This window comes from Bactrocera oleae, chromosome 2 (assembly GCF_042242935.1).
Source record: "Bactrocera oleae isolate idBacOlea1 chromosome 2, idBacOlea1, whole genome shotgun sequence".
Lineage (NCBI taxonomy): Eukaryota > Metazoa > Arthropoda > Insecta > Diptera > Tephritidae > Bactrocera > Bactrocera oleae.
The window spans coordinates 86,973,674-86,991,385 of record NC_091536.1 but is presented as its reverse complement, the minus strand read 5'-3'; the positions used below and the strand labels follow the sequence as shown (position 1 = coordinate 86,991,385).

The 17,712-nt window shown below is 29.1% G+C and overlaps 1 protein-coding gene across 6 annotated transcripts; it reads right to left on the bottom strand.

Annotated features, from left to right (window-relative positions):
• Nucleotides 1-7,487: 7,487 nt before the first annotated feature.
• wdb (serine/threonine-protein phosphatase regulatory subunit widerborst) lies at nucleotides 7,488-17,401 on the bottom strand. 6 transcript variants are annotated; one of them, XM_014237744.3, is made up of 12 exons: nucleotides 16,607-17,397; nucleotides 12,659-12,836; nucleotides 12,452-12,599; nucleotides 12,264-12,403; nucleotides 11,972-12,194; nucleotides 11,626-11,829; nucleotides 10,913-11,112; nucleotides 10,653-10,847; nucleotides 10,073-10,263; nucleotides 9,676-10,009; nucleotides 9,368-9,597; nucleotides 7,488-9,295 (listed from the first exon to the last, which is right to left on the bottom strand). In XM_014237744.3, exons 6-12 carry the CDS (start codon nucleotides 11,762-11,764, stop codon nucleotides 8,959-8,961), a joined length of 1,626 nt encoding a protein of 541 aa, XP_014093219.1. In that variant the 5' UTR covers nucleotides 11,765-11,829; nucleotides 11,972-12,194; nucleotides 12,264-12,403; nucleotides 12,452-12,599; nucleotides 12,659-12,836; nucleotides 16,607-17,397; the 3' UTR covers nucleotides 7,488-8,958. The 6 variants fall into 6 exon arrangements, with proteins under 6 accessions (XP_014093219.1, XP_036217122.1, XP_036217123.1 ...); XM_036361229.2 differs by having other exon boundaries at nucleotides 11,626-11,916; nucleotides 12,264-12,599; nucleotides 16,607-17,401; XM_036361230.2 differs by having other exon boundaries at nucleotides 11,626-11,911; nucleotides 12,264-12,599; nucleotides 16,607-17,401.
• Between the last annotated feature and the right edge of the window lie 311 nt (nucleotides 17,402-17,712).

Here is a 17,712-nt window from a genome sequence, read left to right as displayed (position 1 = left end):
CTATTTGATTAAGATAACTCACATATTATATTTGCCGATATTTGCGGAATAAAGTGAGCCGGAAGTTCGCAATTATTTATATTAGATATATGGGGGCTAAAGGATGATCCGGTTCAATCCATTTTTGACATACAAACATAATATTAACAGGAAGAAACTTTTTACGAATTTCGATAAAGTTCGCAATAGGAAATGGGTCCACATATTCGGTAACTGGGCGCTTGAACCAGAGAACTTAAAACAACGAGAAGGTGCAAATTGAATTTTGTATGATGCTCGATTGGTTGGCTGAAAAATTGAGATCAAGGAGTTCACCATTTTCTGTAATATTTGCTGTTATTTAACAGAAATGAGATTTTATAACAACGTTCTCTGACAAATTACGTATCTCCCAATATAAAGAGAAAAATGAAGCGAAATGAATGAAAAACAAAAATATAAATGTCACTACACATATGCATGATTATTTTTTTCCATATAAACGATTTTTATGATGAAAAATTGATAAAATATGATTTTTTTGCACAAATGCTACATTGATAAAATGTGAAAGATTATGCAAGAAATGATATTTTACTATTTTCATAATTTTCTAATTTCAGTTGTTACAAAATTAATAATTTATGTATGTACATATGTACATCAATATGTTATATTATATAATATACTTGTAATAATATATTATCAATTATCAATGAAAACATGTGAGCGCACTGCTCTATATGTAAGTATGTATGTACAAATATGCGTACGACCGCGCAAAATAAGTAATGCATACACAAATCTACATACATTTAAGCGTACAAATGTAAGTACGTCAGCCAATAGGCAGAATACAAACATGGTTGTACAAAAGCAACAATTGCCTCAAATAGCATCAGCACCAGAAATCAATATGGCAGCCAAATTGACAAATCCTAAATTTGTAGTAAATCACACACCAACAACATTTTCATTCATGAACGCTGGCGCACAATCAATAAGCTACTTAAGTCGTTTCATTCATAAAAGCAAGCATGTGTGGTGAACTCCTTGATAAATTCCTACAAATTGTTCGCTGTCGAACCTGCACCTTCTCGTTCATTTAAGTTCTCTGATTAGACTTATTTAATTCCGTTCCCACGACAGTCAGGTCTACGTAACCGGAACGAACCTGGATTTGTTCCGGCCAAGGACTGTCAACTCGACAGAATTCTGCCGCTACAACAACAACAACAACAACAACATTATACTCTGTAGCAAGATGTTACATGCAGAATATAAAAATCATCAAGAACTTTGAGCTAGTTTTAACTTGTTCAGTTGGTAATCTCGAAAAGAAGTTTCAGAATCATTTTTTAACTTTGTCGAATTTGAAATATGTGATTTTCATTGTAGCAAAAACTATGTTTTCACATAACAATGTTTTATTAATTCCTGTCATAATTAGCAACCGCCCTTTACAGCTCAACGTTATCACACACGTAAAACCTTATAACGTTACAAAAAACGTGTTACCTTCTTTTTTTAATAATTTTATATTTATTGTTGATTGATTTTCTCTTATATGATAGGTTTCGCTTTCAGCAAAAACATTTGCAATCATCCATTGCTGGGATTCCCACTTGCTCCTGTGCACAGGGTATTTATCTTCGATACTTTTTTACTCGTTTGTTGTCAGTGGGCCTGATAGACCAGTTGTTTACAATGCTTTCATGTTTGATCTTCTTTACACGAAGATATATATTTTTTCCTGATTTTTCCGATTTTATATTTTTCTTTTAGTACTAATCGGATATTTGTATTAATATACATATGTATATATAATCTCATATATATATATATATATATATATATATAATATTTTTTGCATTCTTCCTAGAATAGTATATCAATTATTATTTGTTATAATTGTTTGCGTAATTTTTTTTTATTCTTAGTTTAACGTAACATTACGAATATACTTTAAATTAGACTCTTGCTCTGTATTTTTATATATTTTTTTTGTTTTTTTCTCATTTTGCAATTTTCGTCTTTGCTACATCAACTTTATTATATATTATATTTTTATTTTATTTTCTTTTTTTCGTTCGTTTATATTATATATATATAATGTTTTTGTTTTTAATTCAATTTACTGTGTCTACGTATATTATTATTATTTCAAAATCATAGCAAAACAAATTTGGTCTATGTTTTTATATGTTTTTTTTTTATATTAATTTTTTATTTTGTTTTAGTAAAAACACATTTACATATAAAACTACATACAACTACAAACATACAAACATGTACAACAGAAAATTATAAATACATAAGTATATATTTTTTCTTACTATTCTTCTTAATTCGTGTTCAAGGGAAAGGCTGAGTCCAACTTTTCCGCATTGTACCACGTATTCATGAAGTTTTACGTCAACATCTACATTTTTAATTAACCATCGATGATGATCGATGATACATTTAGATAACTTTCTACACTATGAAGAATCAATGTATGTGTGTGTACAAGTGAGAGAATTTGATAGCAAAATCAATGGATAGGACGGGAAATCGAGCATTTTTAGAAAATAGTAAGTTTTTATGCAATAAAAATTAAATATTTTATGTAAAAAATGTGATCTTAACATTCACTTATTTGGTCTAAGGCATTGAGTGCGCGTTCATCACTCAATGGCTAAGGCTAATCTGCGGTAGAAATGCACGACTAAAGTGCTACGAGAACCCTTGATTTATGATATATGTCATTTGGTTAAAGGTGTACTTATCATGAAGATGAAGTTGAATTTAATTTGATCTGACTTCCAAGTCTCAACAATTTTCAAAAATATAAGCATAATAAAACACAAGATTTACAAATATTGCTAACACTAACCAATTAAAATATCTATGAATTATTTAACGGTAAACTCTCTTTTGCTATAGATATCCGGATAAGTTCGAAACCCCATTAGAACTAAGCAATTGCATGTTTAAAATATTGAATTATTTTGCTAAAAACCTTTATAATATGCTTTCAAGTGTAATTTCTTTAAAAGTCAAAAAGAGGAATAAAAATATATTAAAAATTAAAAACGATATTATGAGAAGTAATTATATTTATTTTATAACATTTTTACCTCTCTCTTATATTGCAATAAATATTTTTAAAAAAATCTAAAGCGGTAATATACAAAACATTTAAGATCTGTTGGCAAGCTAACTTTTAAGCACACTAAGACAACAATAAGGGTCTGCAGAATATTGCCAATTTTACTAGTATTAAATTGTTTGACCAATTTAAATTATATACACCCTTAGAAGTACAAAAAAATTTTCCTTCACAACGAAACTTTCACCTGTTCCTTCACAACCTTCGACGTGGTGTTTCAACTGTCTTCCTGTCAGTCGGCTGACCCAACCGAAGTAGACCCGGATTTATTACAGGCCAAAAGCTATCAACCTCTGCATTAACCATTTATTAAAAAAAATTTACACAGATAACTAACAGAACAAACACTTGCAGAATTACTTACTGCAATGTTTCTCGCAATTGGTTATCACATTTTGGTATCAATAGTAATACGTAACCAACGGTTGGTAAAAACGGGTAACCAATTTTTTAACACAAAAAGATATGTAAACACTAATTTCATTAAAAAAAAAACAATATAAAGCAGAAATGCAAGGTAAATTAAGCGAGGGAGCACCTTTCTAATAAATTAAATTAAAATTTATTTAATGTAATGGTAAAGAACGATGTTAGTCTAGAAGTACAAATATTCTTTGCTGTTGTCAAAAATTGTGTGGTTTTCATACCGTTCTAGAGTCACGAAAGATTACTGACTGACATAAAATTCATTGAATTTAAGTGAAATGATAGACAAATTTAATAGTTATGTACCATTTAATATTGTTGTTGTTATTGTATACACTTGGTTCCGCTTAATGAGTTTTCGAACTATTCCGCATGAAGAGAGCTAAAATTTTATTTCATCTATTAAATTAATTATATTAAACAACTTTTAAAAATAACTATTTTTATGTTTTATTATGCCAATATAATCAAAAAAAAATTTTAAGCTTAAAAATCATAAAAGTTATTTATGTTGTTTTTTACATTTAAGCCCAAAACGAGTATCTACATACAAATTTACATCCCCTAATTAAAGTTTAATATTATAGCGTACACTTTTGGTCATTTTAAATTTTGCACAAAGTGTTATTTATACATATGTTTATCATAATCATATATGTAGTTGTGTATGTACTTCTAGTTCTATAATATATTGTTTAGTAGTGTATAGTATGTATAATATAAGATGTACATAATAATAACAAAAAGACTTAATACAGAACTCATTAATTTGTTACTTACACTTCATACTTGTATATGTATGCATGCAGATGTGTATGCCTATACGTTTTGTTTTACTTAGTTTGTTTTGTGTGATTTACGGTAGTTTTCAGTTTTACGCTTCACATACTAAATATTTTATTTTTTAAATTTAATTTTAATATGTATATATATATATATATATAGTTAGAACTATTTTGCTCATATTCCCACCCTTTACAAATACATACATAGCTCTTACGATTTTACACTTGAAAATGTTTGACATACATACATAACTGTATTCGTTATTTGTTTAATGAAAATAGTGTAGGGATGATCACTTATTTATGCTTTAGATGTATGTATGCATTTATTAATGTATTTTTTTTTTTCATATCATCTCACTTTATATACTTCTTTGTTTTGTTCTTTTCCAATGTTATTATTGTTTTTCTTTTGTGGTTTTATTTTAATATTTATATCGAATGATTAAGCGTTTTATTCTTATCTATTCATAACTGCATTTCTAATAAATACCTGCATTTGTATTCACGTGCATTTCAATCATGCCATTTCCAACTTTTCCACAACGATTCATGCACATTCACTAGTTGGTTTGGTATTTATGTATATGTATATATTTATTTAACAGTTTAGCAAATATCTACGCTTTTTTTTTTTTTGTTTTTGTTTTTGTTTTAGTTTTGTATAATTTTCTCATTTTATCAGCAATTTTTTCACCAAATAAACATATATAATATAATATTTCCTCTTTTAAATGCCTTAATGTTACATTATTTTTGCTTACAAAAATTTGCTTCAGCTGTTTACTAAGGGTTTTCTTAAAACTAGTTTGTTTTAACACTAAGGAGAGTTTTGCTGTTTTTCTATATGTGTGATTTTTTAATATACTATATGAAGAATGCTTATGAATATTTTATACCGGCAAATAAGGGAACGCGTGAATATTTGCATTTCACACAACGAAAAGTGTGCACCAGGCTTTAGAGCTTTAAAAGCCTCACATAAATGACTTATTTTACACGGATTAAGGCGATCAACTTCTGAGCATAAAATATATATACAAGATTGTGTGTGTTCTAAATAAAATTATTATTATTAGATAGCATTTACTTCACTGGCAAATCATAATTTTTCTTTTGTATGCATGTGTGTGAGTAATCAGAAATTGTCGCTCATTATGCTTACAACTCAAAGAGTATGTAAGTATTTAACTTAACATTCAACCAAATAAATACATACAAAAATTGTAATTTTGCATATTTTACAAATGGTATTTTCATAACTTTTCCTTTACAAAGCATTCGATATTTTTGCTTTATGTTTAATGAATTTGGCTGTAAACAAATGAGTTCTTTCTCGCCTATTTATTCATTTCTCTCATTAAAAATTTACATCCCCTAGTCACAAAATCGTATTGTTTTTAATTTATATATATAGTATTTTTTCGGCGCATGCATATATTTCTATTAATTCTTAAATGTTTTATTTGCACTAAACATCTAATTTTTATTATTGTATGTTAATTTATACTATGCTTGCCAGCTGTGCTGCAGTTTTTATATTTTCAATTTCGTACCTTTTTATTATTATTTAAGTTGTGTGTGAATAAATGTGTAAATCATGTAAATTTGTATGTACATGTATAGACTCATCCGTATATAATATTTGCAACGAGATAAAAAAAAAATTTTGACAGAAAACAGAAAAGTATTGAAAATATATGAATATTCTATTAAAGGATTAATGGTCAACTATCGCTTTAAGAAATGACGAAAAGTATGATAGAATACAAGTTAATAAATATTTTAAATGCTGATTGAGCTATATAAAGCAATTTGTGAAAATTGAATACATTCTTTATATATAATTAAATTTTTGATTGTGTAACTTATTAGTGACAGAAATTTATTTTTACAAAAACAAAAATGGAAACATATTTAATTAAGAAATACTACAATTATTATATTTTATTAGTTCAGAAAGTGCTTTAAATTCAAAAAATTATGCCCAATTGATTTTTTTTTAATAATAAAATTTTAACAGCTAATACATAGTAAAAAAAATACTTATGCATGATTTTTTAAATATTACTTTTTCACAAGTCATAATTTAATTCATTTATATTTTTGCAACATTTATGATAATAACCTATTTAACTAAATGAAAAAATATATTTTAATATTGGTTATTGTCCTTTATAAATATACTGAAAATAGTTTCTCGTTTCAATTTAATAGTTTTCGTTCAACAGAAAAAACATATTCAAAATATTTCCTCTATTCCTTGGCATATCAATCCTGCATATTACTTCTGTTGCTACAATGCATAAACTGCCAAAGATCACAACCGAGTTGGCGCTATAAGTCCACGTCTTACACTCAAATGTAACATATTCAATACTTTTGTAGATTTGGTTCGAACTAATTATAGCTTTAGAGAAAATATAAAAATAATTTCTTGAAATTTCACCGTATTTGCTTGTGGCCACAGATTTATCAAGAAGATAAAAATAACAACAAAGTTAAACAATAGTCGTCCATATGGTGTTGTGGAGAAGAGACCTTTTTGTATACCCAAACATTTAGCCATTAGTTGTGATTATTATCTAATGTGAAGCTTAGGCGGATAAATGTAATAAATGAATAAATGATTTTACATGTGTATATATAATTGTTGTCTAATTTTTTTTTTATACGAGAAACCAGAAAATTACACTAAGTTGAGTAATTATTTTGTTTTCACATAATTTATAATGCACAAATAATTCCAAACAAACTCTTAATTTGTTGTCGTTGCTAATGTTTTTTAAATAGAGGAAAAGTGATATATTTTAAATGCATAATTTTAGCAACTTTAAATATATAATTTATTTACTAATTTTATTACTGTAATTGAAATAAAACGTAAATCATACATCGTGTGAGCTTGTAACCGGATTGGATTTTGTAAAATTAAAAATTAGATATAAAAAATTCGGGTGTATGCGAATATATTTAACTAATAACTTTAGTACGTAATGGAAAAAAAAACAAGAAAAAAATAGCGCGTACAAATTAAATATGATTGACTTGGCACGTACACGCTTTCTTTCTGTTTATCCACTCTATACATATAAAATGTCATTTTACTGGTATTTAAAACTGCAGGTGCGAATGTATGAATATGCATGAATGTGAGAAATATAGCATTATATATTTTTGTAATTATTTTCATTTTGACATACAGATAAGTTTTACATTAGGCCTTACCAAATCTATTGTACTCGTACACACAATATCAACTGTCAAGTAGACATTGTTTCTTCGCATATGTGTGTATAGAGTATATATCTTTATTGTTATTTTTCAATTGTGTAAGCTTTTTTCGCACATGGAATTTGTTATACGGTGTTTTCTAGCAGTCGTTCGCAACTGGAATCTCTTTCACATAATATCACGACTGATCAGAATTTGTATGCGTTAATTTTATGTGATTGCTTTTATGAATTTTCGCAATAACAATCGTTTTTTAATACTTTTATTGAGTTTTTACACAATTTCTTCGTTCAATTAATTTTAAACTGTTAAATACGCATTTAATTTGTTATTTCTCTTTTAAATTAATGCGTGTTGATTGTTATGACTGTTTCAATAAAAAATATCCCATTTTTTGACTTAATAAATATTCCTAGAATTTATTGTTAAAGAACTTAAGTTTACACATACGAATATATCCAAGCAATATACGAATTTGCACAGAAACCGTTGAGGAAATTAAGATTTACTCTTAAACAAATCATAAAGAAAGACAATGGTTATTACTACTCAACCTACATATAAAGAATATTTACGTTTTATTTTACTTTTGAAACCTACAGAAATTGATTAGTTTAAACGAAAAGTTTGTTGTGAAAAATCATATGAATTGCAGTTCGCTCAAGTGGTATTTTCATCTAACTAGCCAGATAGTAGAAATATAATGAATAGCACGAAGCATTTACGTTAATTGTATAGAATAAGTATTATTTAGGAGAAAGACGTATTGATCTACAGTTAGATTACAATTTCTAGCATTTCTTCACTATTTTTTATTAGCATTTTCATCATCCTTATGTACTTGTATTAATTATTTTATTTCGTATTTCTTTTTTTTTCGTAAAATAATAGGTATATTCATAATATAATATTAATTATGCTTTTATACGCTTTCCTTTTGTTTATGTAATACCACGATCCCAGTTGTAAGTGTTCTGCTTTTCATTCACATTATGGTGTACATTATTAACTCCTTAACTCCCGGCATCTGCGTCTATTATCAACATTTAGCTTCTACTTTTAGTTCTGATCTTATTGTAATGATGCCGGTCACATCATGATAGAGAAAACGCTATCATTTGATCATGTTGGTGTAGTGCTTTTGTTATATTTTTGCTTTTTTGTTTATATTTTTCGATAGGGACTTCAAGTTTACTTAATAATATTCTCCTTTTTTGTGGCTTACACTAAGTTATAGATGCACAAAAAATGCCGAGCTCCTTTTTGACTTACAACTTCAATATTTCCTTTCATGTTTGAACTGCGCTAAGTTATATTATTAAGTTTATTAGCTTTACTTTTGAATTGTTTTTTTCTGTATCCATTTCAGTGATCGCCTCATATTTAGTTATCTGCTTTGTCGCCTTTTACTTTGGCAAACGCGGTCGTACCACTGGCGTTTCCTGAGGTTCCGCCGCTTTGTGCACCGCCGCTAAGTAAGGCAGGATTGTTGTCACCAGAGCCACCACTGCTTCCACTGTTTACAATGTTAGCATTCGATTGTTGTTGATAAGAGTTGATATTTTGCTGTGAGCCGGCGGCACTGCCGCCACTAACACCAGCTCCTAGCACCGAATTAGCCGTTGACGTACCGGCGGCACTGCCGCTCTTTGCACGATTTATTTCAAGTTCATGTAATTTTTTCCATAATTCTTCACGATCCCGCTCGCGCTTCTTTTCTCTGCAAACAACAAAATATCAGTATTAATTTAATAATATTAAATAAACGTAAATATGTAGGATGTGGACATACTTTTGTCGCTCAGCTTTATAGCTAGCGGTTAGTTCATCAAAAAGCTTGGAGTTCATTTCCATAAATGTCTTTAGCACGTTGTAAACCAATGCAACAATCGTCTGATTCCAATGTTCTTTACTAATTCTATACAGTGCCGGAAACATAATCGGCATAATGACTGCGTTGTTCTCTTCTATCAACGACATTGCATATTCATTATTCCATAAGAAAAGTGCACGCTCGGCAACCTGCGCACATAAAATAAATTAATAATAATTAGAATCAAGATGAACCTTTTACAAGCCACATTAGTAATGCACACTTACTTGAAAATGCGGACTTGACACACATTTGGCGATCTGACGGAACAATGGTTCCTGTATTTTTACAAATTGTGGAGGATCAATGACATCCAAAATTTCCTCGATTTCTCCCAAAAACATAACCTCTTTTTGTGAGCATGTTTTCGGCCAAAATTTTAATAATCCTCGAACCACCGGTTCAGTCAGGTATGGGTCCTTTTCTAGAAACTGAACGATGCAATAAGCCAGTTGAGCGTGATACAACCCAAGGCATTTCACTTTGTGCAGAGGCAATAGCACCTTCACAAGAAACTGCTTATGTTCGGCCTTCAGAGGCAAGGCAAAACCATTAATGATACTGCAAGCGATCGTGTTTACAATTAAGAACGATTATGTGGGGGGGTAATAATCAATACTTTACCTGCCCAATATTTCTAGTAATTCGCCGACGCCATTAAAATGCTCTGTTTCGTAAATAAAACGCAAAAAAATATTATTAATTTGTTTTCGTATAAAAGCGCGTAATCCTAAGAATTTTCCATAGATGCGATGTAAAACAGTTTTCAAAAAATCACGTTCACGTGGATCCTCAGAATCGAAGAGCTCCAAAAGCTGTTTTGCCATAAAAAAAAGTTAAGAAGTAATTATTAGGTCAATTTTGTTTTTGCAATGTATTTTAAAGGAAGATAAAAACAGGAAAAAATGTTAACTTCGACTACATCGAAGCTATAATAACCCTTCGCAGGTGCATTTTTAAATCATAAAATGGTATAAAAAAATCTTTAAATTGATTTTGATCGGCCAGTTTGTATGGCAGATACACGCTATAGTGGCCCGATAAATGGTAAATTATTCCTTTTGTCATAAGTGTAGTCAAGGAATGGGTAATTTACATCATCGGCTTTTTAAGTTGGTAAACAATTTGAAAGTTTATTGAACACTGTCTATATATTTAACCTGTTTTTTAGTTATGAATTTTGTATACTTCCACTTCATCTCACCTGTAAAACGAACTTCTGGTCAATTACACGTTTGCCTATGGTCGCTTGAAAGTCCTGTGATTCCAAAAAACGCAGGAATACTTCATAAACTAACTGCAAATGTGGCCATGAAGCTTCTAATGTCGGATCATCTTCTTCGGGATCAAAATCTGGGTTTTCACTGGGAGGCAGTGTGCGGAACAAATTACAAGAAATCTGAAGTAAAAGACATTTGACTTATTATAATAATAATATTAAGGAATATAGAATATTTTGCATACCATTCGTATAATTTCTGGGTACACAGGTTCCGTGAGCACTCCCCTGCCATGTGTTATATAATTGGAGAGGTCATTTAAAGCAGCTCTCTTTATTTCTTTCCCTTTTAAATCCGTTACTGGATCCATAAAATCAAAAGATACACAGCACTGACGTAATTTACGAATGAATAATTCTTCCTGTTCCAAACTCGAGCAATCAGCTAGTAAGTAGATTAAAACAATTATAATAATGATATTTTCTGTTCTTTACAAATTCAGTTCCATTTATCATATTTTAAATTAAAACAGTTAAATGGATTTTAAATAGAAGAAAATAATTTAATCATAAATACATTAAATATTTTTATACTGTTACAAGTTGCTTCGTCTACTGTAAATGGGTTTTCAGGGTTGCAAATAATGTATTAAATTACAAATAATTAAAAAGAAAACACATTACTTTAATATCACAAGCATATAAATATAACAAAAAAGAAATTGTTTTAGAATTTACAATTTTTCGCATTTGCATACTACAATATTCTAGAGAATGTTCGGTTAACTTACACATTCAAACGATTTATATTGTATCAACTTTTAACTCAAAACATTTGGATTAAAAATAAAATTTTAAATTTTTAATTCCGATTTAGGACTAGGAAATATTTGAAACCCTGCTAAATTAATGAAAACGATATATATGTACATATTCGGTTTTATGGAAGTGCATTTACCTTTTAACGGCGGTAATTGTTGAAGCTCCACATCCTGAGAATTTCTATAACGTGAGGAACCCTGACTTTTTTTACTTTTCTTCTTCAGTGAGCGTTTAGCGAATGGATCAATTCGATCAACAAATGTTCCCGATGACATTTTCTTGCCTTGTATGGATTTCCAGTTATTCTTCCTGCTTTTACTGCTTTGCTGCTGCTTTTACGCTTTACCAATTAAAATTTAAATAAACGATTGCACGTTTTAGTTTCTGACGGTGTATTAGTACGTTTAATATTGTGAAGGTATCTATACTGATGCGATCCCTTAAACACATGTACATAAATATATTACAAATCAATATCTTACTGCTTTATGATGTTAATGTCGTGGCTTTACAAGCATATAGCTATCCAATAATCACCACCAATTCTTTTAGATGAACTATCATTCGTTGACTTTTGTATTTAACGTTCTCAAATTTGCAAACTTATAAATTCGAGTTCTGGAGAGTAATTTATGACCGACTTTGATTATTGTATGCAAAAACTGTAACCTTTAGTTATGAATAAATAAGGTAAGCAGAGATTATCTGTACAAGAAAAGAACAACCAAATCAGACCTATGTTTTATAAAATTTAAATATTTGATTTTATATTACCTTTAAGTGGTGTGAATGCAATTATTTAGATAACTGCGTTTGTAATAGTTTTGTTGTTTGACGCGAGTAAGTGGAGGGAATTCTTCTGTTGCGTATCCTTTTCTTTTATTTTTTTGGTATGTAATACTTTACTTAAGCATCTATGTTAAATATATAAATATATATTAAATGTGGGAAATAGTGCGAACCTTATCTCCGGATGAAATGGCACATTGAATGCAGTTCTATTGAAGCTTTATACTAAATTATTATTGTATTGTTTAAGTAATGTGTTTTTTGTTTATTATATGAAGAATTGTTCGCCAATTCGGTAACTGCTTGGACACACACGATTACCTATATTAATACAAATTATTTCATACATTCACCTCATAAATTAATTTATTTCAACTTACTTGGTAGTTAAAACTTTAACCGTCCGTGTGTCCTTTTTGAGATTTTCTAATTCTTAACTCACAATGTCAACACAACTTCATTGTTGACATTGTACGCATTATAATATCGGAATAGCGTAAGATATTGTTACACTTTTCAGCTAAATAGGGCAAGGGAAACCATTACGACAGTACATCACTGAAAGAAATAAATATTACTTTAGCTCTAAGATCGATTAAAAAACATTAAATACTATGAAATTTTTTATGACATAATTTAACCCATAAACTTAAGTGAATTATAAGGTAAAAGCTTAATGAAATTTAAAAGATATGTCGAAAAGCTACGATCTTAAAAATATGAATATCGCTATTTCAAATAAATTTATAAAATATTTCAAGCACACCTTAAATTAGAAAGTTCGTTCCTAAATATATTTTAGTCAGTCTATTAGGAGGTTTGAATAATTTGGTTATTAGTAGTCTGTCATGTATTTTTTACTTGTTTAGAATGCAATGGTCAGATTTTGACATCTTCTAAGAAGTGCAGCAACTGGATAAGGAGTAATACGGATGAAGAGACCAAATCGAGTGAACCAAAAAGCCAAAACAATTATGATGACTAAGATTTATTCAATTTTATTTGAAGACAAAAGGCATTTTAGACAACTGTCACTTGACTATCATACAAAAGGATGAATAATTAACTTTTTATACATATAAAATGCCTATATAGGTACATATATGGCTGACTATAAGAAAACCAAAAATAGTAAAACGAATTAGAACTGCTATTGTACAAATCTACTGTGATTAAGAAAATATATTTGTATGAGTGCGAGTACATGTGGGTGCACACTTATGTATGTAAATGCATTAAATTTTAACATTTCTATGTTCAGAGACTTGAGCACAGGTAAATAGTGCATTCCGCAAATGATATTATCTGTTTAATAAATGACGACATATTATGAAGTGTTAATTTTAATGTTTTTTCAAAATGATAGCGAATCGTCGACATAAATGATAAGATATAATTAAAAAATGTATGGTAGGCCGTGCAAACAGCCCAGCCGCATATGGCTATATTTGGTAATGTATGTACATCCATTTTTATATTATGCATTACATACTACAAATAATGTATTGATCTAATTTAAAGCGAGAAATTAAATTAAAATGTAAATGTTTATATATGGTAGCACAATAACAAGCATTAAAAGTAAACCTTAATATTGTTGAGAGTTTTAAAATAAAAGAAAAAAAGGAAATGTTTGCTTTTATTATTAAAAAAAAACGTACAAATCCTCATTTTCATATTTTCTCGCTACCATCGACCAACGCAACAGTTCCGTTAATTAAATTTCTAACCGTGTATTTATAATAATGAAGATAAGTTAAATTCTTTACACAGAAATATATGTTTATCTACCTTAAAATAAGGAAAATATATAAATAAAAAACTAGGTGAACGTTTGAACGTCAAACGCCAATGAAAATTATTTATATTTAAGAGGAAAATTAAAATAATATAAGGTTCGAGTGACGTTTTTTTTCACTTTAATATGTTACATACTGGACATACCCATATATATGTATAATATACATATCTACACACATATGTAGATATTGGCATATATATACATATACATAATCGAGAAAACTATCACTTTAATTTATTACATTACCAATATTGATTTGAAATTACACTTGAATAAAATAAATGTATGTTTAATTATTCGATATTTGAGCTTCGAAATATTAATGTAAATATTGACACATTTTCGTAAAATAGGTGTTTCATATAATGCCAGCCCAAGGAATTCAATATAACAGCTTTTGTTTGATGTCATGCTTTTCGGTTTATTTTTAATATTTTTGTGAGAAATTTTAATATTTCTCGTATCGAAATAAATCACGTACACATACTATCAGATTAATACACATTCACGAACACACTAACACACGTGCCTGCACATGATACGTACTCACGAATGAAAGTAAAACGACGAACGAAAGACGTAGAAACACGAAAAAATGCTACATAATCAATAATCTAAAAATAATTAAACTCAATTTAACTAGAAAAGCCCTATTTCAATAAAAGATAGGACGTTCAAAATTTTTACCAATGCAGTTCACTTCTTTTTAGACCAACAAATTATTACGTTTTTGTTAAAGCTGGTTGAACTTCAGTTTTTGTATATGCATTGCTACAAAGCCTTTTTTCATTTTGCTCGGCCTCTGGAATGCTTTAATTAAAAATCAACACTTATGAAAGTTAACTAAACATTTCAATTTTGTGAGTTTTGATTTGAATAAAATAAAATGAAGTTTTATATTATCCTACACATTTTCTCTATTATACTTGAAAAGAGATTTACTTTTCACTGTTTTACCGACAATGACGACAACGATTGAGGAACCAAATTAATTTTTTCGTTCTGCACATGTGTTATGCCTTTTCGCTCGTTCGTCTAATTCTTTCTCTCATACACAATATATAAAAACGCTAACTAAAAAATTAGTTTCAATTCCCTTTTCGACTCGCTTGATATTGCTTACAACTAATGCTGCCAGATTACTATTTGATATTTCTCTGAAACAGCAGAAGTCAGAATTTTGTTATAATCATCCACAAGTGTTAACAAAAACTTCGTTTAAATTACGTTGCCTATAGAAAATATATTACTTTGTTGTAATATGTAATCACTATTTTAAAGTTTGATTGATTTTTTCCTTGCTAGTAATGTACACACGTAAATAAAGGATATATTTCTGTACTAGCATTCCCTTATTCGTTATTTTCGATTTTACTCGCTTTTCCTCCGTTTTGCTCGTTCCATATTGTAACATTGCTTTGTCCTCTTCCATCTGTCGGCGCAGCTCAGTGCAAAATGCTTTATTTAAAAAAATTTTTTTTTTTATGAAATACGCAGCATGATAAGAAAAACTCATAGGGAAAATCTCCAAAAATTAATTTCCTTTCATAACGTTAGACTTAATCTTAGGTGTTTGGTTTAACGTTTTTAACAATTACTAAAAATACTAAATGATCGAAATCTTAAAAAAAATATCTCTGCTATTATGCTTTTTAAAAAAAAATATGTTCAAAGTATTGACTATCTGAAAAAACTTGACTTGGTAAGTATTTTAGTTTTTGGCCTAAATACAATGTTTATGTAAACATATGTGTATTATTATAAGAATCCAGCTTACTTTTACAGTTATGTTAAATATATTCAAACATTAAATCTGTAATTGCAACAGTCTATATTGACTATATTATTATAAAAAATTGTGTCAATTACCAAGTCAACTTAAATATGGTAGTATATGAGAAATGTACACTTAACATCACAAGAGAATCATCTATCATCTGAAATCATTGCATAACTCATTCTGTTTGGTAGGTATATACTTAAATAAATTTTTTACATCGTTATATTAGCTTATTTCATCACACTTCTCCAAAAAATTTTACTGCCTTATATTATATTATTCTATTGAGAAGCAAGTGCTTTGCTTAATTAATGGGAAATTAACTGAAACTTATATGATTGTAAACATATAAAACAATTTTAACTAAATTTAATCAAATAATTAGTTCAGTCTAAAATCAGTGTAGCGGTTTTGGGAAATATACAAGGATTTCATGCATAGAGAATATTGTACATTTACATATGTATAAAACATACATATGTTAACAAACAATTCATTATCAGACTCATCATTCAGTTGGACTATTACATCTTTGTTTCTATTTCATCTATCCCGTCTTCCAAAGATTTATAATTCATTTTTTCACTAATTTATCTACTCTCAATTGTAAAAACAATTAGCCGACTGTTGTTAATACTAGTTTCTAAATAAATCAGTGCAAACTAAAGGCTAAAATACAATTTTGTTAAATTATAATATAACTAGTAGTATTGTCTTCTTTACTTTTGACGTTTTTCGATTCAATACCTGTTTGCCAATGAAAACGATTGATTTTCTCCTTTTCGCCGATTCCTCGTTGGGCGCTTCACTTCAACCACTACACACTTTGAGCAAATACTCAACCGCTCGCTTCTGCTGCGCAAATGTCATCAAATGTCAAAACGCCTGAGCGAAACGTTGAAACGGCGCTACTGGCGACATTAATTCATTTTTGATATCAAGCAAAAGTTTTTGATTCCACACCTTTATGGTTGTATGTTTTAATACAAATTTTGTTTTATTTACTTGAGACACAGCTATTGAATTATATTATTTTAACAGCCGTCAAATAATTTTATAAATTTCAATATTTTATATTTTCACAAAATCCTTTACACTCTCGACAAAATCGAAAGACACAACCTCTGCTACCGACGTCGCTAACGACAGCAACAATGCTGCGAAGTAGACCGAGCAACTCTGGACACCTTTTTCTTCCCGTTAAAATTTCTTCGCATTTTTCTCCGCGTTAGCACAATTTATAGCTTTTTCAATTCGCTTTCAGAGGCGATATTATGGAAAAATTTAACAAATTTCACCAAATATGTTTAGGAAAATACATCAAGCAACTAGTTTTGCGATTTTATTTAACTTAGGTACTATAAATGTAAGAAATTACACGAATTTGCGGACAGCGCCTTTGAACGTTTCTACAAATTTTTTCCTTTCGTTCACTCTGATTCAGAAATGGAACATATTGAGCTACTTTCGTCATTTGTGCGTACCGAGACAGTTCTTTGGTGAGTTGCAACAACAAATTGAGCTACTCGGACGGCCATTTTGTGGTGAGTTAAACCTATTTTGAATAAGGTGGCCAGCACAATTCCTAATAATAGTAAATATAACAACGCAATCAGGACACATATTTTTAGCAAACGTTAATGATAATAATTTTATATATATTTACCTTACTATAAATTGCATAATAACTACCTTCGAAGCATTACATTTTCTAATTTTCCTCGCTTTGTGTGACAATTCAGACTGAAACAACTAAGGATAGAACATAAAGGGTATGATACAATCACCGCTTTGCTTTCAGTGTTTCTCTCTAATAAAAATGGCGAATGTTACTTGCCAAAGCGTAGAAAGAT

Bases quoted from the DNA above. Each gene is read 5' to 3' on its own strand.
- wdb (XM_036361229.2), bottom strand. From the start codon at position 11,764: ATGTCATCGGGAACATTTGTTGATCGAATTGATCCATTCGCTAAACGC. The intron at 10,848-10,912 runs GTATGCAAAATA...CTTTTACTTCAG, and splicing joins ACCCAGAAATTATACGAATG to ATTTCTTGTAATTTGTTCCG. The intron at 9,296-9,367 runs GTATGTCCACAT...TGTTGTTTGCAG, and splicing joins TATAAAGCTGAGCGACAAAA to AGAAAAGAAGCGCGAGCGGG.